Source organism: Osmerus mordax, chromosome 15 (assembly GCF_038355195.1).
Source record: "Osmerus mordax isolate fOsmMor3 chromosome 15, fOsmMor3.pri, whole genome shotgun sequence".
Lineage (NCBI taxonomy): Eukaryota > Metazoa > Chordata > Actinopteri > Osmeriformes > Osmeridae > Osmerus > Osmerus mordax.
The window spans coordinates 1279520-1302460 of NC_090064.1; the positions used below are offsets into that span (position 1 = coordinate 1279520).

Below are 22941 nucleotides of genomic sequence, written 5' to 3' on the forward strand. Positions count from 1 at the left end.
TTAAGAAATAAGAGATACTTAATCTATAATAAAGTATTGAGTTATACATTATTTATATATATTTAATATGTATGAATCAGTATTCTAAAGAAAGCAATTTGTGTTTAGGAGTGGAGCAGATCACATAACATGAGAGAACAAACACTAGTTACTCAAGTTAAAATATTCACAAGGATTTATTGCGGTAATAGAAATATGGAATGAATAGTGTTGGATAGGTTATGGGTTTAGTATGGAAAGTAGAAAAACTTGAGTTTGAATGACTAAATAAACAAAGGAAAGAAACAAAGGATGGTCTAAAAGACTGGGGAGATAATTGGGCCTTGTCTTGTACAACTAGGATGGGAGTCTAGTGGCAGTAGTTGAATAGATTACTTGCAGTCTATAATCAAACACAGTACAGTGTATACACTGTATGCGGAGTACAGTGCATCCGGAACGTATTCACAGAGCTTCACTTTTTCCACGTTGCCATGTTACAGCCGTATTCCAAAATTGATTAAATTCCTTTTCTCTCTCAAAATTCTACACACAATACCCCATAATGGTAAAGTGAAAAAAGTTTGTCATATGTACCAAAGTATTTACAGCCTTTGCCATGACACTCAAATTGAGCTCAGGTGCATCCTGTTTCCACTGATCATCCTGGAGATGTTTCTACAACTTGATTGGAGTCCACCTGTGGTAAACTCAGTTGATTGGACATGATTTGGAAAGGCACACACCTGTCTATATAAGGTCCCACAGTTCAGTAGCGGTTGGTGAAAAATAATGTTGGGGGGCAACCACCACTACTTTATTTAAACAACTACGTATTTAAGAAGAGCAAGACAATACGATACAAAATTCAAGTTACAAACATAAGAAGATAGTGATTCAGAGTTTTTCTTTTTTTACTATATCCTCCCACCTACTACCAAAAGTCAACTACTGAACATCTACTTGAACATCCAGCCAGCCAACTTTATTTCGCATAACAAGAGCGGGTGAAGCCCAGGTTGTAGCTTCGTCCTCGGTCACTGGCCTGTTGCTGGATTTGTAAATAGGGTTGGTCCGGTCCGAGATCCTTTATCCTCTTTTTTTCTTCCAGCGAATGCCTTGTGAAAGTTTTGTTTTGTAAATAAATGACAGAATTTGGTTTAATTGCTGCCATTATCTCTATGAAAGTGATTTGTGTGATCGTCAGCTTGCAATGTTTTGGCAGAGTGACGGTATCGCCTGCGCGTAAAGCGGCCAAGAGCGTGAAGTTGAATGACAGGTGTCGAGATTCGATAGATCAGATTGGATAAAATAACATGTATCCAACTCTGATTCGCCAAGGCTGTGCCCAGAGGAGAATCTTCAAGAAACCAATTAGAGACCAGCTTTAGGTCACATGCTTGCCGCAAGTTTAAAGGGGTCATTTACTGATTGTATAGGGTATTTCACACTTCCTTAAGGTCTCCGGATAGGGCATGTAACATTGGTTGGGCTGAAAATGGCCCGGGTGCTGTTCTATGCGCCCTAATGCACTTACTTACTGTAAGTCGCTCTGGATAAGAGCGTCTGCTAAATTACTAAATGTAAATGTAATGCACCCTGTTAAATAGCCCTAGAATAAAACAAGCCATTTTCTCCCTTTTATAGTATTGTAGTGGTAGAAACAGGTTACGTTTTCGGGTTTCTTGTGTTGTCCATTAAACTTTCCCTATCTCTGTTCACTTCCTTGGGAGTAGCAGGTGCTGTAGTCTGACGCGTGTATATTGAAGACGATGAAACTGGTTATTCTTTCCTCTTGATGAGTGGATTTATTTAGCAAAAATGAAACAAAAGTAAAACTGCCTCTTTGTCTTAGCGTGGCGCGTCCTGTCCGCACGTTGACCCAATGACACGGTCAAAGACTGTTTCCGCACACACCTGCCACACCCTCGGCCTGGTTCACTGCACCACCTTAAGTAGGTTTATCATTGGAAAGGGAGGAGTATGAGGAGTTTCCGATAGAGGGACATACATGCAGCGGTAAATGCACACCAACACAACGTAATTTATATAACTTAAAGTCTACCACTGTATTTAGAGCTCTTATAGTTTTTTATCCAAAGTAAATGAATGGCTCCTACAGGTATGCTCATGAATATTTAGATGAGCTGCACACTGGTTGGTTTACAACGAGTGAAGCTGTGGAGCAAAGACGCAACACGGCTAACAACACTCACTGAAACATCGAAGGTGGAGACTTGAAATAAAAACGTGCAAATAAATCTATTGTGTCTACACAACACTGTTTTCAACAGATTGACTAGATATAATTTGAAATTATAACGTTAGTTGTTTCCACTTCTGTTGTCGAAGCAAACGGGATCGACTTAGTCTAAGTGGATAACTTTACAGCTTAGCAACCAAACTATCGTGATTCAACTCAGCTTCAGTTGGCTATCTTGATTTTTTATTTTTTTTACTGACAAAGATCTGGACAAACATGCATCGTGAATTGTAGATTTACATGACAATACGGGTTATTTATTCGAATGAAACACAGTCAGTAACATGAAATAAAGCGTTAGCCCCATTGCCAATAAACAAAATCATCACTCATTTTACCTATAGTAGATACAGGATACGTTAGCATTGCTAATAACTGTTATCGACAAAATCATACTACAGCTGTGATGAACATAAGGTCGGAACAGCACCTATTTTCAGCAACAGCTTCATATAAAATCCTACTTTACATTGTCCCAGATTTTCAAAACTCTCCTCAGTGAAATGGTTCGAGCAAATGTGTAATTGAGGGTTTAACTGCACAGGGATCTTCTACGGTATAGACAATCATCAGCCATGCCCATCGAGTATTTGGTTCCTTGGGAAGACTATGAAAAGTGTCAGCATTTCCTGTACAGCCTGAACACTGCATTTACGACCGTGAAAAACTTCAAAACTTTCTTCTTTGTAATTCCCTGGAAATACAAAGAGCAGCGCGCAGCTAAACTAGTGTCTGAGATCTACACAAACCCTGAGATTGGGGCATGACAAAGGTACAGACAATAGCCAAAAAAGGTGGAGCCACATTTGTGACGTCACAAATGTGGCTTTTTGGAAATCGACCGTTTTACAGCAGCAGTTTCAAATTGTGAGATTTGCATAGGAAAGAGGTGTCAATGGTTCACTGTATGTCCATTTCACCCACCGAACTGTCGTTATTCAACTATGACAAGGTAAACTCGGTTTTGCAGTCATTGACCCCTTCAAGGACTTAAATAGACATTCATTTATCCAACGTCCCTCGCCCATGGAACCGCATGAAACATCTTGTATTTACATTACTGATTAAAACCAATTTTTTAATTAAATTTGGCGAAAACTGGCAATTACTACCAGCCAGCACATCGTATGAGTAAACTTTTATTTTTATATTATTTTTGTGTTTAAGTATACATGTATTTTTCTGGAATTTTGATGGGGGGGGGCGCCAGCGCCCTTTATTAACAAGCCGCTACTGCCACAGTTGACAGTACATGTCAGAGCACAAACCAAGCCATGAAGTCCAAGGAATTATCTGTAGACCTCTGAGACAGGATGGTATCGAGGCAACCATCTCTGCAGCAATCCACCAATCAGGCCTGTATGGTAGAGTAGCCAGACGGAAGCCATTTCTCAGTAAAGTGCACATGACAGCCTGCTTGGAGTACCTGAAGGACTCTGACCAAAATTATCTTTGGCCTGAATGCCAAGCGTCATGTCTGGAGGAAACCAGGCACTGCTCATCACCTGGCCAATACCATAAATTATTTTTTAAGCTTGAAACACAGGAACCAGAAAATGATGAGGTGACATCTCCACAATGAAATGATTGGGCAGAAGCAATGTAATTATAGATATTTTCAATCTTACATAGGAAGTGTAATGTTACATGCATTCATTCCTTTTGAGTGTTCTCGTAGGGCAATAAGTGGTATTCAGCCCTTTCTTGTGTATTTGGATGTTTGTGTTCCCATTGGCTGTTTAAAGTCTCGTTGTTGGTAACCATTAACAACCATTTCACAGTAAAGCAAGCTAGGTAATGTTCTTTTCTTTTTATCTGGCTCGATCTTCCTGTGTACGCCTTGGGAAAGCTTTGGGTTTTCACACTCTTGGAAACTCTTTAAGAAAACGCTGTACTTCAATAAACGGACGTACAAGTTCACGTTCATAACGGACTTTACACTTCTTTGTCATTGGAGATACCTAGCGCTACTCCAGTCAATTTAAGATTGTTTAGCTATCTGGTGATGGATGCCTCGCTACGTGCTCAGGTGCCGGAATAGGAAGTAATTAGCAAACTCATTGCACTGTTCAATAGTAAAACAACCAACATTTCTGTTGGTAAAGATTATTAATTGTTTGTGATGAGGATAAGGATGGTAATTCTTATGATTCTGATGATTCTGATGACAAAAATAACATAACCATCCTTGACCTGTATGCAGCCTTCACCATTGTCAACCACCACCTGCTCAAAGGGGCACTTCTGAAAGGGGCATGTGGGGAACCACTCTCTCCTGGTTTAGGTCTTATCTGTCTGGGAGAAACTTCTAGGTCTGCTGGAGGTTAGCAACTCACCCCCTTGTTGTTCAAGTATCATATGGATTGGTGCTGGGACCTCTTCTCTTCTCTATTTTCACCAGATCACTTGGCTTGGTCATTGAATCGCATCGCTTCTCTTACCACTGCTGCAACACTCAGTGGTTTCTCTCTCCTTCCCACTCCCAGAGTCCCAAGCGGTTTGGCTGGCATCTCCTCATGGATGTCCTGCCACCACCTTAAACAGAACACCAACAAGATAGAGCTACTCTTCATCCCTGCCAGATCCTCTCTAGCACAAGAGCTCTCCGTCACTTTTGGCATAATCTCTGTAGCACGGTCTTGCTCTGCAAGAATCGTCATTCAAGAAACACATTACTCGTAAGACGCTGACCTGCCTGTCTTCAAGCCATGGTCTCAAGGCTCTCCTCTTCCAGCTTCACCTCACCCATCTACCCTTGCCTTGCCTGAGGGGACCAAAAGCACTTATCAGTTTATTACTTCTTGTGATTCCTGCAAATTTGTTACTTCTCTGCATGTTATATTAGAGATTCTGTTGTTCCACTGTCTAGTAAGGGAGTGCAACCACAAAAGTGCTTGAGGTGTTGTTGAATTTTGCTGCTCTGTACTATGCACTTCTGTAATTGAGATGGTATGGTTGCAGTTAAGCGTAGTTAAGATACTTTTATTTTTGTTAGCTTTGCCTGGTAGCTGAGATGTGGTTCCTTTTCAATGTGGCAAGTGACCACCAAAATTCAGTTTGAACTATGCACTTCCAATTCTTGATCTTCTACTGTACTTTGTACTATCAGAATCAGAATGTGTTTTGTTTGCCATGTAAGTTCACACAAACAGGGAATTTACTGCTTTGGATAAAAGCACTAAATGAATATAACGTAAAATGTAAATGATGGTGGTGATGATGATTGTTCTGCCCCCGCTTCTGTGTGCGTGAGGCGCAGCCTAGACTGCAACATTAGCTCGGTAGATAGCTAACAGTTTCTCCAAGATAAAGAATGAAGCATGAATGATCCTTTCCAAGCTCTTTACTGAGGAAGCACTGTAAAACTACAAAGAACAAAGAATACATATCAGTATTTAATTTGATTACAGATATATTGTCTGTTGAAGACGTATGTAGCAAATGTGTTAGCCTATTTAATCAAATACACATTAGAACGATCAAAAGGATCAATAAAGGATTTAATTACTAATGTCAAGATACTTACAGGCAAATGTTTTTCTGGCCAACTTAAATCGAGAGAGAAAAGATGTGTACCGTTTACTTCACAATGTATAATTGAACTGTAGCGAGACCGTTAGAACAACATAAACATTACAATACGTTACCACTATGGGTCTCCCTTTCCCCAAATAAACAACAGAACATCACAATGACATTGATCATGTTTGCCAACTTCCAGGGCGTGCAGTGTGGCAACGGACGCTTTTTGTCTTGTAGCATGGGTTTTTCTTTTTGATATGTTTTAATATACGTGGATTTCTGTTTGGCCTGTCATCCAGAGCTTTTATTCGCTGGTTATTTTAGATACAGAACTTTCCTTTAATGGGATTGCACTCTACCGCACATTTACATTTAGTCATTCCCAAGAGCAGATGCTCTTATCCAGAGCGACTTACAGTAAGTACAGGGACATTCCCCCGAGGCAAGTAGGGTGAAGTGCCTTGCCCAAGGACACAATGTCATTTGCACGGCCAGGAATCGAACCGGCAACCTTCTGATTACTAGCCCGATTCCCTAACCGCTTACCCACCTGACTCCCACACATTTCTTGTGATCCCAGAGAGACTAATTGCTGAAGGCCGAGACAGGTGTGTGGTTGGTTTGTCCTTCCTTATCAGATTTAGTGACCGCTGGGCAAAACTTTAGGGCTTACCTTGCTTTGAGTAAGTCCTGTGTGACTAAGCCCTGGTAGAATGGATAGGATAAAATGTTAGTCAGACCAATCTTTATTTTGGGGGACTTTAACACCTGTAAACTTTCAGGTCACCTTGCTGCTGTATGTTCACTGTCTAACGCGTCAGCTGCAAATCCTCAATCAGTGTAATGGAAATGTGTGAGGCGTACAGAGGTGTGTAAACCAAACCAGGCCTGATGGTCTGAGGATGTGTGTGATTAAGAGCTGTGTTCCTCAACTTATTTTTGTCACAAAACTGTTTCAGAAGTTGGTTGATCTACATTTAGTGCCACAGTCATGTAAATTGTACACTATTATTTCAGTACCTAAAAAAAGACGTTTCACTTTTAAATGATTTTAGGACAGTTGCCCTGTCAGGTCAAAGTGAGTTGTCTAATGTTGACCATTTGAAATGGACTTGAGCCATTTCAATTTTCTTAGAGGTGTTGGAAAAGCACTAATGATGCAATCTCACAGTGAGAGTGGCATTATCTGAATAACTTGTTTTAAATACAAGTGCACCCCAGGGTTGCATATCTTCACCCGAACTGTTTGCCATCATTACTAATGAGATGGAGATCCAAGTTTCCACTTCTTATCTTTATAAGTACACTGTGGCCTTGGGTGGTTTGCTGTATCTCTATCTGTCTGTTTCTGTCTGTCTCTGTCTGTCTGTGTCTGATGGTAAGGGTAATAATGATGGTGGTTTTTGACCCTACAGCAGAGCAGCAGGCCAATAAGCAATGTGAGTTGCCTAGCGACGAGGCAGGCATCATTTGGGACAGCATCTGCTTTGCCTTCCTGTTGCTACAGCGACGTGTATTTATGAGCTACTACTTCCTGCATGTGGTGGCGGACATCCGCTCTGCTCAGATCCTTGCCTCCAGGTGTGTGTGTGTGGAGTGTTGACATTTCTGTAAACATATGTAGAAATTATGCACAGTATTAAAATCTTATAAAAGCTAATGTGTTATTCCATAGATTAGGGTGTTGAGTTTCTTGTATAAGCCACATATTAAGATCTTTACCAAATCATACTATATTGACAATTCTGTTGTGTGCGTGGCATGGGCATGTGTGTTCAGAGGAGCGGAATTGTTCCATGCCACCATAGTGAAGGCTGTCAGAGCCAGACTGGAGGTGGAGAAGAAGTCTATGGACCTGCTGAAGAGACAGTGAGAACATACACACATACAGTACATAGTGTTCACACACATATGGAAAACACACTCTTCATGTACCACACACACCCTCCTTTTGGTCCTGTCAGGATGGACCGGATTAAGAGTCGTCAGAAGAGGTTCAAGAGAGGCAAAGAGAGGCTGCTGACTCTGGTCCAGGAGAGCACTGAGACCCACCAGGACCCCCCCAGACTGCAGCAGGAGCAGGGTGAGAGACAGTCATGTGGGGCTTTGAACGATCTGAAACGCAGTGGAATGTCTCTTTAGCAGCATGATCTCCCTTTTTCCTCAGGTCAAACTGAAAGAGAGAAGAAAGGAGGGAGAAGGAAGGAGTGGTGGAGGCCCTGGGTGGACCATGCCTCCAGTGAGTCCCCCCAACTCCGGATCCCCTGAATCACAATTCCAACACACGAACATAATGGGATTGATACAAATTGGTCATTTTTAGCTGTAATTATACTTTAAGTACTGCTGTTTAAAGAGAATGAGAAGGGTGGTGATGGTACTGTCATTAGTTGTGGATAATCCCACTGTCTGTAAAGGCGTGTTCTGTCCTTCTAGTGGTAAGGAGTGGGAACTACTACCTGTTTGAGTCAGACAGCGAGGAGGAGGAGGAAGAGGAGGAGGAGAAGAAGGAGGAGGAGCAGCCAAAGAAGTCTGCCTTCCAGGTGTGTTACACTCAAACATCCAAAACTTTACTTTTTTTCAGAGAGAAGGAAAATATAATCCAACAAATTAGGCCTCTGAGACAACAGGACAGCCATATTATACAAACCTGATTTGAATCTAATTAACCTGGGTAGTATCTAGTTATCCAGGTTATTATCTCGTTAACAAGGTTAAATGGACTGCATTTATATAGCGCTTTTCTACCTTAGCGGCACTCAAAGCGCTTTACAATGTTTGTCATTTACCCATTCATACTCTCACTCACACATACCGACCGTCACACCATAACGTTCTGGTCAAAGTTCTCTGAACGTTCTAATCGTTCAATTTCGAGCGTTCTAGGGCGAGGTGGACACATCTGGCGTGTGACTAACGCATGACTAGGGTGGGACTAACGCATAACTAGCGAGGGACTTACGTATGAGGACCGTGTAACAGCGACCAAGTAAGACACCTCTGAAAACTATTAGCGTGTGACGACGTGTCACTGGCGTGTGAATAACGACAGAGTAGCGTTTTGCTATGCGCGACAAACATTAGACAAGCGTGTTGAGCGTGTGACTAACGTGTGAATAACGACAGAGTAGCGTTTTGCTGGCGTGTGGGTTTTTTGACCAAACGGGTATAAAACACTGGAAAATCAGTGGATTCAGTTGTTCTGAACAGTAAACATCATGCTGCCTAGACGACATAAGGGTGCGAGGGGGGCTTATGCTACTAGCGAGTGAGTTGTTCACTTCAAAGCAAACAATGAATAACAACCAAGTAACGCTAGGGTTAGCTGTTAACCCTAATTAGTTGTTAGTTAACCATAACACACTGTGATCCTAACCCTGAACTGAGTTGATTTACTCTCAAATGGAAAACCCAGACTTTTCGGTTCCAGAAAAGCTGATTTGAATGAGTTAAATCAACTCTGAGTATGTCAACTCTGAGTTAAGCGCAGGCATGAGAAAAGCCAACATCAATGGAACTCCGATACTAGGATCCACCATGGCACCTGGCGACAAAAAACATTGTCCTACTTCACCACACTTCAGATAGAAGTGTTAAAGATGCTGTAAAGTGGAATTGAAAATGAGTTTTAAGTTCATCCCACCACAGAAGAATGTGTTGTTAACTACCCATCCAAATTCGGATGAAAAAAAACACAGACAAGTATGTTAAATTAGGCTTTGAAATTGGGAGAAAATCAGCAGTCTTCTCAGCTTGAGACTGGGGGGGCCTGTCGCCTGAGGTAGCTGAAGCTCCTCCTCAAATTTATTGAATTTAGCAACAACAGCAACTAGCTAAATCAATTGCAGACATCAGAACACACCTACCTGCAGTCTCTAAGTGTTTTATGTGTTAATTACTTTGTTTTCGCATCGTACCAGCTGAGTAACAGAATGCAGGTTATATAAACCGTCTGTGATCGTCTGTGACGTAGATAGGTGGCTGTGACGTAGATCGGTCGGGTTTTGCCCCGCCTTTACAAAACCTGAGCTGAAAACGGGTGAGAAAATGTTCAATGGTCTAACTCCACATTTCAGTGCAACAACGTTTTCACGCTTTGCACATGCTTTCAGCAACTAATTTCACACATATATAATGTACTGAGAAGTAAATCATGGAATTTGCTTTACAGCATCTTTAATACGTGTTTATGGTGAATCTGAGCACATATTCCGGAAAAAAGCAACACGACTGTAGCAGCGTAGGAGAGACAATTGGTGTGGGAGACAATTGCTGGCCGATTCAATGCGTACATTTGAATGCAGTAGCCAGTCCAAAACATTGAACATTTAACCACACTGTCCGTTAATATTACATGTGAAATAGTGGTGGACTTTAAAATAGCATGTTAAATGTTATATAATATATAAAAACGTTACTACGAGCAGGTAAGGCATACAGTCAGGTCCATAAATATTTGGACATTGACACAATTTTCATAATTTTGGCTCTGTTGAAATGAAACAATCAAGATGTGCTTTAACTGCAGACTTTCAGCTTTAATTTCAGGGTATTTACATCCAAATCAGGTGAACGGTGTAGGAATTACAACACATTTTATATGTGGCCCCCCCCTTTTTAAGGGACCAAAAATAATTGGACAAACTAACATAATCATAAATCTAATTGTCACTTTTAATACTTGGTTGCAAATCCTTTGCAGTCAATGACAGCCTGAAGTCTGGAACCCATAGACATCACCAGACGCTGGGTTTCGTCCCTGGTGATGCTCTGCCAGGCCTCTACTGCAACTGTCTTCAGTTCCTGCTTGTTCTTGGGGCATTTTCCCTTCAGTTTTGTCTTTAGCAAGTGAAATGCATGCTCAATTGGATTTAGGTCAGGTGATTGACTTGGCCATTGCAGAACATTCCACTTCTTTGCCTTAAAAAACTATTTGGTTGCTTTCGCAGTATGCTTCGGGTCATTGTCCATCTGCACTGTGAAGTGCCGTCCTATGAGTTCTGAAGCATTTGGCTGAATCTGAGCAGATAATATTGCCCGAAACACTTCAGAATTTATCCTACTGCTTTTGTCAGCAGTCACATCATCGATAAATACAAGGGAACCAGTTCCATTGGCAGACATACATGCCCACGCCATAACACTACCTCCACCATGCTTCACTGACGAGGTGGTATGCTTTGGATCATGAGCAGTTCCTTCCCTTCTCCATACTCTTCTCTTCCCATCATTCTGGTACAAGTTGATCTTGGTCTCATCTGTCCATAGGATGTTGTTCCAGAACTGTACAGGCTCTTTTAGATGTTTTTTGGCAAACTCTAATCTGGTCTTCCTGTTTTTGAGACTCACCAATGGTTTACATCTTGTGGTGAACCCTCTGTATTTACTCTGGTGAAGTCTTCTCTTAATTGTTGACTTTGACACAGATACGCCTACCTCCTGGAGAGTGTTCTTGATCTGGCCAACTGTTGTGAAGGGGTTTTTCTTCACCAGGGAAAGAATTCTTCTGTCATCCACCACAGTTGTTTTCCGTGGTCTTCCGGGTCTTTTGGTGTTGCTGAGTTCACCAGTGTGTTCTTTCTTTTTAAGAATGTACCAAACAGTTGATTTGGCCACACCTAATGTTTTTGCTATCTCTCTGATAGGTTTGTTTAGATTTTTCAGCCTAACGATGGCTTGCTTCACTGATGGTGACAGCTCTTTGGACTTCATATTGAGAGTTGACAGCAACAGATTCCAAACACAAATACCATACTTGAAATGAACTCTAGACCTTTTATCTGCTCCTTGTCAATGAAATAACGAACTCCCTTTATGAGGGAATAACATACACCTGGCCATGGAACAGCTGAGCAGCCAATTGTCCAATTACTTTTGGTCCCTTAAAAAGGGGGGGGCCACATATCAAATGTGTTGTAATTCCTACACCGTTCACCTGATTTGGATGTAAATACCCTGAAATTAAAGCTGAAAGTCTGCACTTAAAGCACATCTTGATTGTTTCAATTCAAATCCATTGTGGTGGTATACAGAGCCAAAATTATGAAAATTGTGTCAATGTCCAAATATTTATGGACCTGACTGTTTTTTTCTTAGGCCTATAAACTCATGATTGAAGCCTATACGTTACCTTGGTTTTAATCCTATTTGACATGATACAATGTAAATATCAGTTGGTGCCTATTTCAACTTGTAGTAGCAGTAACCCCCAACAGAAGCCAATGCAAAGACCTCAGAACCGGAGTGATGTGATCCACTTTCTTGGTCTTAGTGAGGACTCGAGCTGCAGCGTTCTGAATCAGCTGCAGCTTTCTGATTGACTTTTTACAGAGACCTGTGAACACACCGTTACAATAGTCAAGTCTACTGAAGATTAATACATGGACAAGTTTCTCCAAATCCTGTTGAGACCTAAGTCCTCTAACCCTTGATACATTCTTCAGGTGATAGTAGGCTGATTTTGTAATTGTCTTGATATGGCTGTTCAGGTTGAGGTCTGAATCTATTTACATTACATTTACATTTATTCATTTAGCAGACACTTTTATCCAAAGCGACTTCCAAGAGAGAGCTTTACAAAAGAGCATAGGTCACTGATCATAACAACGAGATAGCCCCAAAACATTGCGAGTAGCCAAACATGAAGCATACATTGTGAAAAGCAAATAAGTGCCAATGGGGAGAACCATAAGAACATGTAGTTAAACAAGTTACAAATTAAATAACATGATCCTCAAAAGTGCAAGAGTGTACCTGTAGAAAAAGCAAGCAACAATAATATAATATAATTCACAGCCAGTACAGAAGTTAAATCAGTTACAACTAACCAACAAGAGCAACAAGAACAAGCAACAAGAACAAGTCCCTCAGTAAGAGTCATTGTGTTCCTGGAGGAAGACGACCGTAGGTGGCGGGTGGGGGTGTAAGGCTGGAGGAGAGACTTGATGTAGTCGGGTGCAGTCCCGTTCACTGCTCGGAAGGTCAGTACCAGGGTCTTGAATCTGATACGGGCCATGATGGGAAGCCAGTGGAGGGAGATGAGGATCTGAATCCTCTGGAGAGGGCAGGTTGCGCCAGCTGGGAGACCGGCGAGCAGCGAGTTGCAGTAGTCCAACTTGGAGAGGACAAGTGCTTGGATTAGCAGCTGGGTGGAATGCTCAGACAGGTATCTCCTGATCTTCCGGATGTTGTAGAGGGTGAATCTACACAACCGGGAGCCTGCAGCAATGTGGGCAGTGAGGGAGAGCTTGTCATCCATGGTAATCCCGAGAATCCATAACTACACCTAGATTTCTGGCTTGGTTTGTGGTTGGTTTGTGGTTTTTAACATCAGCGATTGAAGCTGAGCGCTGACTTTCAATCGTTTGTCCTTGGGACCAAAAACAATTACTTCAGTTTGATCTTTTTTTAATTGAAGAACATTCAAGCACATCCAGTTGTTGATTTCTTCAATGAGTTTACCTAGCCCTTGCATGGGTTTATAGTCCCCAGGTGATAAAGTTATGTTGATTTGTGTGTCATCTACATAATTATAATAATGGGGAGTCAGATGGCTGAGCGGTTAGGGAATCCGGCTATTAATCCGAAGGTTGCCGGTTCGATTCCCGGCCTTGCTAAATGACGTTGTGTCCTTGGGCAAGGCACTTCACCCTACTTGCCTCGGGGGGAGTGTCCCTGCACTTACTGTAAGTCGCTCTGGATAAGAGCGCCTGCTAAATGATTAAATAACACACTTTGTTGTGTTTCATAATCTGAGCCAGTGGAAGCATGTAGATGTTGAACAGAAGAGGCCCCAGTATTGAACCTTGGGGAACACCACGTCATCCTCTTCAGCTCTGATCTGTAATTAGCTACAGACACAAAGTATTGTCAGTCCTTCAAGTAGGATTCAAACCAATTCAGTATGTCATGATCGACCGTGTCGAATGCAGCACTAATATCCAGTAATACTAAAACTGAAGTTCTGTGTCCACTGTCTGTGTTTGAGTGGTTGTCGTTGAAGACCTTAACAAGAGCAGTTTCAGTACTTGGGTGCTGACAAAAACCGGGCTAGAAGACATCAAAACTGTTATTTTCGGCCAAGAAGTTGTTCAGCTGTTGAAAAACCACTTTTTCAAAAATAAATTACTTATAGGTCCCATGACATGACATTTTCACTTTAGGAGGTTATTTAACATTAATATGAGTTCCCCTAGCCTGCCTTTGGTCCCCCAGTGGCTAGAAATTTCAATAGGTGTAAACCAAGCCCTGGGTATTCTTCTCCGCCTTTGAGAAAATGAGAGCTGAAACGCTTGGTTTTGAAAATGGTGGTTTTATGACGTCATAAAACCAAAGGTTACCTCCCCTTTCTCTGCTTTGCTCGCACAGAGAATTTGGCCCACCAATGAGAAAATGAGCTACGACCGTGCGAGCGCGATATTGGTTTTGCTCTAGACATCATGGCTTGCAAACGACCAAAGCATGGCAGTTAGCCCCGCCTCTTTCTTCCTCATAGCATTAAAGCTACTGACACAGAAACAGCACGTCCTGAGGAAAGCTCATTGTGGGACTGCTCGTAGTGGCTGTAATTCTGCACTGATGAAGAAAGTGTTTGTCCGTCTCTTCACAAACGGAGTGACTAAGTTCAGTTGAGTTCTGGATTTTAATACGTATTTATCAATCTGCAGATTGGGAGTCCGGTCTTCTGACCATAAATGACAACACAACACCAAGCTTAGGTCTCAACCAGGTCTCTCTCCGCTCCGAAAGCCGGAGGACCATCTTTTATAGGGCACAAGAATGTAAACATAGATTGTGACAGTCAGGCAGCAATGACGTTACAACAGTCTCAGAGAAAAGATTCACTGCTCCCAACACATAACAACTCTCACACTAGAGAGTTCATAGTTGGAGCTCTCCTTGTAGTCATGACAAGGACCGTTTAGCCAGTACTTTCTCCTGACCCCGAACATCTATTAACCTGACACATAGACACAATATACTGTTATTAATAGCAAGCTTACATGATAAACGTACTAACTAGTATCCAATGAGTAGTTCTATTGATTAGTGATTAATGTAAGCACACAGGAAATCCCAATTTCTTCCACAGTCCCCCCTTTTGACGTTTAACGTCAACACAACAAACAAGTTTCATAACATTTCAAAACCTTAACAATCAAACAATACTTTATCTGCTACTACTCAGCACAGCATACATGATTATAGGATTTGAAGAAGTATTAGGTAGTACCCCATCAGGTGAAAAGTACAAAGTCCATGAAGTGAATAGCATTATGACAGTTTATCAATGATACCAGAAACAGAAGCATATTTCTCTCCTGGACATAACCAAGGGTCATGCTCTCATGAGCTCAACACAGCATGGTATAGATCAAACACTGTTCATAAATTCAGATTATTTCAAACAGTATAAAAGTAATAAAGTAACCACTATCTTTAATTATTGTTCACCGATCTGTGGTTAAGGACAGATCTATTCAGATTGCACACAGCATTGTATATTAGTTGGAAAATAGAAGGAGGCAAATGGCCATCTTTATTACATTGGCAAAATAGTCACTTGGTACTTGAGATTACATATCCGACATATCAATCATTCTCAGGGCAATGCAGTAATCCTCATTTTTGCTTGCTTTTGTCTGTGGCTTGATTTGGGCTACCATAATCTTACTGAGAGCCTACTGCACAGCACTGTACACAGCAGGCAGTACACATCTTCAAAGCACAAACCACAATCAGCACAACAACGATTAACATGCCCAATCCAGTGATTCCCATTTGAATGATAGTCGAAAAAGAACCCCCCCCCCCACAGAGGAAGTCAGCCAGTCAGCACAATTCCAAGCTTCAGGTTCCCCCAAAGCTGAAATTATGTTTTAATGTGAGCAGCCATACTTGTGATATTTGCAGATTCATCGTGGATAAAAGTACAACAGTCATGACCTATCACAGCACAGGTACCTCCCTGAGCTGACAACAGATAATCCAGTGCCATTCGGTTCTGTAGCACTACCTGCCTCATGGCCTTCATCTCAGAAGCAACCGCAGTTAAGGCATCGGCTGTCTCATTACCAATGGACTCCAACCCTACTGCTAAGCTCCTAATATCTCTAAAGGCAGTGATAACACCATACACAGGGAGAATGGCAGCTGAAAACGTGAAAAGTGACTGTGTACTATTGAATCTACGTGATGTGATCCCAGCTTCTTAGCATCTGCATTAATAATACTTCTCTTGTGGCGGTGCCACCATTGTTTGGGAAAAGGGGTGCAGGGGCAACCCATCTACAGGTCTGAGGGCTCCTACAATAAACCCAAGGTAACACTTTCCTGACCAGTCGGCCGGCAGGAAATAATAAGCACTCTTACCACATACCCACATGGTGCCATTGTTAGCTGCACGAGGAACCCAAAATGGTGATGCCCTTATACTTACAGGTCCATCTGCAACAGGCAAATCATGCAACAGGCTGTTAGCATACATACCACAGTGTGGTTACATGTATTTTTCCAAATACCTTCCCATAATTATTTAAACATTTAATCAACCATATACTACATCTTCTGTAGTATGCTAAAGGTGTAGGAATAACATAGTTAGCAACATCAGGAATTTATGTCACCCGCCCAAATGGTATACAGGACAAGTAACATTGAACTCAGATACAATTGAACTTACAAATCATCCAGTAGAGTGTGAGCATACATAGAAACCGTATCCTCACATGTATTTTTTTTTTCACTCTCACTGTACCACTGTGCCATACACATAACCATGCAGGTGGGGCATATTCAAGAGATGACTGACTCATTCGACAGAACAGTCACATTTGTAACATCCAACCCTACACAAGGCCACTTCTTGACCTTACACATATCAGCCATTGACAGAGGGACAGATCCCTGGATAACTTCCAGAATGCTTGGGACTCTAACCACAAACCCTGCAAGGTCTGTCCCCTCTAATGCTGCGTCCAGTCTTTTTTTTTTCGCCCACGGTAAGGTGTTGTTGTACAGATTGTTCTTCATGTGTGCTTTATAATGAATCTCAATGTTCACATCAGTATAATTGGGAGCGTGCAATAGTGACTCTCGGTGTGGCTCATGTATGCGATGTCTGTGGACTCGTGCGTCCAGTATCAGTAAATGTCTGTCAGGTGTGTGCGTCAGTATGTCTGGATCTCATCTCTCATCGTAGCTCCGGCAGCGGCCTCGGTTTCCTTGAAACAACCGAGGGCCTCCACCACAGTATCCTCTCGTCCCCATTCTGGGTACTGTCATCTGCTTCATGTAGAGGCCGGAGGAAGACTGAAAGTGTCTTCCCCTCTCCAGGCTCCTCTCTCTGGTTTCCTGTCTGGGTGCTGTCATCTGCTTCATGAATCACACATGGGGAAGAGAGGCATGGTAGCAACAGCAGCCCCTCTCTGGCTTTCTCCTTATGTGATTCACCTTTCGACGTCTTCAACACCTCCGGGTGGGTGCTCTTTGGGACCTCCTTCTCAGCACCCCTGGATTGGAGTGCTGGATGGCGGGATCCTGGTTTTGGCTCAAATCGGTCAGCTGGACTGGAACCTGCTCCCGGATCAGCCGCTGAAAACGGGTCTCCAACCCCCTTGGTGTACTCCTGGAGGAGTAACCCAGTGGGGATGTGACAAATGACAAGTTGGAGCAGGCACCATTTGGAGGTGCACCTGCTCCTCCACCGGCCCCTGGCTCTCCGTTGGGACCCTCCACCGTGTTGTTCGGTGGAGGGGCCATTTTGCACTCCGTTGCATGAATCCATGTCGGACGACCTTCCACTTTTACAGCTGTGTGAGTCACCAAGAGAAACCAGGTATGGACCGGTCCATCTCGGTGAGAGGGCAGTCCTCCGTTTGTTCACTTTCACGTACACGTAGTCTCCCGGTTGATAGGGATGCCATGGCTCCCCAGCAGGCAGCTTTCACCTGTGAATGCACAACCCTGGCTGCTCTAGTTAGGGCAAAACAAAAGTTTAACTTTGTATCATCCATCTGGTGGATATCCATCTGTTTCAATGATAGTGGGGGAGAGACAGGCAATCTCATTGGTCTCCCTAAAACGATCTCATGTGGGGAAAGTCCATTCCTCCTCTGGGGAGTGGACCTCATGGCCATAAGAGCTAGTGGGAGTGCATCAGGCCATTTTAGGCCAGTCTCTTCACATATCTTGGCTAGTTTGTTTTTCAAAGTTCCATTTTGCCTCTCCACTGCCCCTGCAGACTGTGGGTGGTAGGGACAGTGGAAATGCTGGTTGATCTGGAGCGCTTTACAAAGGACAGTCTTGTGGGGGTCCCATATCTACAGATCACATCTCTAATGAGAATCTTGGCTATCGTGGTAGCATCAACTTTCCGACATGGGTAGGCTTCTACCCATTTCGAGAACATGTCAACAATTACAAGTACATATTCAAAATTACAACACTTGTTCATCTGCATAAAATCAATTTGTAAATGAATAAAAGGACCACTTGGTGGCGGGTGGGCTGCGTCTCTTCTCTTTGGTCCCTTTCCGGGATTATGCTGCTGGCAGGTATGGCACTGAGCACAATGTTGCTCAGCCTTTGTGGAAAAACCAGGTGCAAACCAATCAGTATTTACTATTGAGACCATTGCTCCTTGCTCGTATGGGCACAGCCGTGCGCCATGCGAGCTAACCAAGGGAACAATGCACGTGGCGCCACCACGCGGCCGTCGGAGTGGCTCCACACTGCCGAAGTTGGATCTTTCACACAGCCAACGGATAACCAACCATCCCTCTCAGTGTTATCAGCAGCGGCTTGAAGGTCCGCCACATCATGAAGAGAGGGAGTGTGTGTTTCCGGTTGCTGAGACACAGAAAAAATAGAGACCTGGGACACATCAGAGGATTTGGCCGCAGCCTTTGCTGCTAAATCAGCTCTAGCCTTTCCTCTTGAAACATCATCTGTATTGTTAGTATGAGCCTCACACTTAACAATAGCTAGCTTTGTCGGTAGTAATTATGCAGATAACAAATTATCAATCATCTTTCCATTCTTGATTGCTCCACCTGAGGAGTTAATGAAACCTCTCTCTCGCCATATGGCACCAAAATCATGAGTAACTCCAAATCCATACCTCGAGTCAGTGTAAATATTTACGACCTTGCCTTCTGACAAACAACATGCCCTTGTCAAAGCAAAACTATGCCTGCTGTGCAGTGCATTGTTGAGACAGTTTACCAGATTTGAATGTCTCACTGTCCGTGCAGACCGCATATCCGGAGTTTAGAGAGCCATCCCATGCTCGGGATAAAGATCCATCTACGTACAACACAAGTTCAGCATTATCCATAGGTTTGTCAAACATATCAGGTCTGGGTGTTAGCACTTTATCGACAACCATCTCACAGTCATGTGGTTCACCATCATCAGGGGTGGGCAACAATGAAGCTGGATTCAATGGGGAGCATCTATGGATTGTAATGTTACTTTGAGTCAACAATTACAGTTCATACTTTATAGCTCTAGTGGCTGACAGGTGTTGAGTTTTGGTGCGTAACAGAAAAGCACTTACTGCATGAGGAACCATCACTGCCAAGGGTGACCCCAGCACTATATCTGTAGTTGCTTCCACACATGTTGCCGCAGCACAGACTGCTCGTAAGCACGGGGGAAACCTGCTGCCACAGTATCTAAAGAAGAACTCACATAGGCGATAGGCCTCCTAAGATTACCATGCTCCTGGGTCAGTACACCCTGGGCAAACCCTTTGGCCTCGTGGCAGTACAGTGTGAATGGCTTGCTGTAGTCTGGCAGACCGAGAGCTGGCGCCTGGGCCAAAGCCTGCTTGAGAGATACAAATGATTTATCAGCTTCAATGTTCCACAACAAATGAGTATCAGTCTGGCCCTTCATTAAATCGAGGAGAGGTCTAGCCAACACAGCATAATCAAGGATCCACTGACGACAATACCCGGCTGAACCTAGAAAAGATTTGAGTTGTTTTGGTGTTCTAGGCTTCGGTATCAATCGGATGGCCTACACTCTATCAGGAGTCAAATAATCGCTCTGTACCTTTGAGTGTATGGCCCAGATACTTGACCTCCTCAGACCATAACTGCAGTTTTGCCTTTGAGGCCTTGTGGCCCTTCTCAGCCAGTGCCTGTAGCACAGCAATAGTGTCCTGTTGGCAGGAGGCAAGATTCTTAGAACATATAAAAAAGGTCATTAATATACTGCACCAGAGTAGAGCCGGCTGCTAAGGTGACATCCTGGAAGTCCTCTCGTAATGCTTGACTAAACAACGTAGGTGATTTGGTGTACCCCTGTGGTAGAACTGAAATGTATAGTGGACCTGGCAAAACGTGAATGCAAACAGATACTGGCTCTCTTCTGCAATTGGAACAGAAAAGAAAGCAAACAATAGTCATTCACAGAGCTAGAAAGTAACAGGGTTACTTGCTAATTATCGTAACAGGGTTCGGCACAACAGGATTTATAACACAGGCATTACCTGCTTATAAACCCATAATAAACTTCCAAGTATTTTATTAGCCTTAAAGGATCAAATTGACCTTAAGTCTACCTATGACTCCTTGTTTCAACAAAGCATCAATAACTGGGACAATACCTTTCCCTACTTCTCTATTACTAGCATACTGAGGTACGGTTCTCAAGAGTCGTACTACAAACAATGATAACACTGGGGTAGCATTCTTAATGCACCCAATATGATAAGCGTGTGTGGACCACAGTAGCTCAGGCCCAGCTTCTAGCAAGGCCACATCTGCGGTCGCTAAAATCTCTGCATTCCACTGCTGGGGGATGTGTATGGGATTGCTAGGCCAAGTGTTCTTTATCCTAAGGAATAGATAAGAAAAAGTCAGTAGTGCATTTCATTTCGGTTCAGTTTGCACAACAAATTCCTTTCCAACAGATTTACTTGTTACTTACTTTTACATAGTTGAAAGAAATACATGTTCATCTTTCAAAGATCCATCAATCCACCCATAAGAGCTAACTGACAGTTGTGTCCACAGGAACCCCAGAAACTACCACTATCATCTCATTGATTTGGGTACTGTATACTGTTGAACTGGCTAACCTAGTAGCTCTGGGTCTTACTTGAAAAAGAGAAGCTCTCTGCCTCCCGTATTCTTGATTATTATTATTTTTAGAGGACTCTAACCTCAAGGATTTGAACCTATTTCTTTCTTTACTTTAGAGGACTCTAACCTCAGGGATATTAACCCTATTTTTATTTTTTTATGTACGTACATATTATTATTATTCTCCGTAAGACATTCATTTGCAATGTCATTAATTTCTCAACTTTCTTTCCTGCATTCTCCTGCATCAATGTACAATTATGTTTGACATAATCCATAATCATATCAACAGTTTTTGTTCTCCCAATGTAGAACCTGTTTCTTAACTTCTACCTGGAGTTCAGGAAGCAATCCACATATGAACACATAACAAAGTGGCATGGGGATGCAGCTGCTGTAAAACCAGAATGTTTTTCAAAAATCCTAGTAAGTCTTTCCAGATAATCTGTAGGATCCTCATCTTTTCTCTGTTTGCAATCATACACTTTGCTCCAGTCAAGCAACACCCCTTCGGTATTACTGCCATTAAACACCATCAGGAATCTATTTCTCAACACACCGGGCTGGAGTGCAACCTCTAACCCTTGATTCAAATCAATAAAAGTATGTATGGCATTGATAACTATTTGCAAATCTTGACCTGAACCCTTTCCTCAACCTCATAAGCAGTGGTGCTTCTTCTGTTCTTAGGCCTTCCTGACTAACCTCACCAATCATATTTTCTGTGGTATGAACCTCAACCTTCTCTTGTAGGTTCTGTGCTGGTTGCACCTGACCCGCTGCTTCCACTAACACTGCATTTTCCCTATCTCTGGCTCTCCTCTGCATAGCCACAGCTATAGCAACAATCTGATCACGTTTTAACAATGACTCCTGGACGCTCTGTCTCTCAAACTGCTCTAGTTCAATTCTAGCAGCCTCTTGTTTGTCTTGCTCAAAACGTTCTAGCTCACTTTTCTGTTCATCTTGTCTCTGTCTCTCAAGACGCTTTGGCTCATTCCTAGCTTCTCTATCAGAATCAGTTTTAGCTTGATCTGACCGTATTTTCTCAAGATAGACAATGCCACGTCGTCTCGTAGCTTCAGTTAACCATATCATAAACATTGGCCAGCTGACAAATTGTTTACACTTCCCACTTGTTTCCTTGTCTTTCAAAACCGCTTTTAGACTCTCCAATATTTTTACGTCAAACGTTCCCTCATGATTAGTCCACGCATGCCATTTCTCAATGCTTGACACTGCTTGAATTCCATGTAAATCAAACATTTATCTGGCTGGACTGTTCGCAGGTAACAATGTCTCTATCGTTCTCGTAGTGGAAGCTAAATTACCCATACTGAATTACAATGTATCTGAATACAAAGTATCTGTAACAAATCTCATAACGGTAGGCTATGTAGCCAACTCTTATGATTTACTGCAGCAAGAATCACACAGCACTTTAGAATATAGTCACAAAATCACATAGCACTATTAAACAGTCGCACAATCTCATAGCACTGTAAAACGGTCACAATATTGAAGAATAAAAAGAACTACAATATCATGTGGTAGTGAACTACAAATATGGCCTTTTTCAAGCCAAACTATCCTCGCCCTCCGGCGCTCGATCATGGGACGCGCCTACAAAGACCCAACCCTTTTGGGAACGCGCATACAATAATTTCCTCAACTCCGTTACCTCATAAGTAACAAAATAATCACAATTCGTGCTTAAGAGAGACGAGTTAATCCATAAACTGCCAGTCTATCTTTCCCTCAGTATTTGATTGTGTCCCTCGCTGATCATTTAAAGCCAAGTTTGTCAGTAAAAACCTAACTGTCCCTTTACATTGTCAAAGTATCCCTAACTTGTTTAAAACACTTTACCCTTAAAAGTTGGTCTCTCGCATAAAGCCTGTGACCCTGATACATTATGACCGCCCACCTACTGTGCTTGGTCTTAAGAAAAGCCCAAAACAAAACTTAATACAGTTACAATTCAAACCAAAATTAAAGTCCCACTAAGATCTCTGTTCAAAAGAGAAAAGCCCAACACAAAACTTAACACAGTTACAATTCAACTTAATACAATTCAAACCAACA

General features: G+C 42.5%; 1 protein-coding gene across 1 annotated transcript in view; it reads left to right on the plus strand.

Moving 5' to 3' along the window:
- LOC136957517 (piezo-type mechanosensitive ion channel component 2-like) overlaps positions 1–22941 on the plus strand; it is a 121058-nt gene that overhangs the window by 80079 nt on the left and 18038 nt on the right. The window contains exons 26-30 of the mRNA XM_067251500.1: positions 7180–7345; positions 7544–7633; positions 7729–7847; positions 7932–8003; positions 8201–8307. Of these exons, the coding sequence (XP_067107601.1) occupies positions 7180–7345; positions 7544–7633; positions 7729–7847; positions 7932–8003; positions 8201–8307 (554 nt within the window). The remainder of the gene's footprint in view (positions 1–7179; positions 7346–7543; positions 7634–7728; positions 7848–7931; positions 8004–8200; positions 8308–22941) is intronic.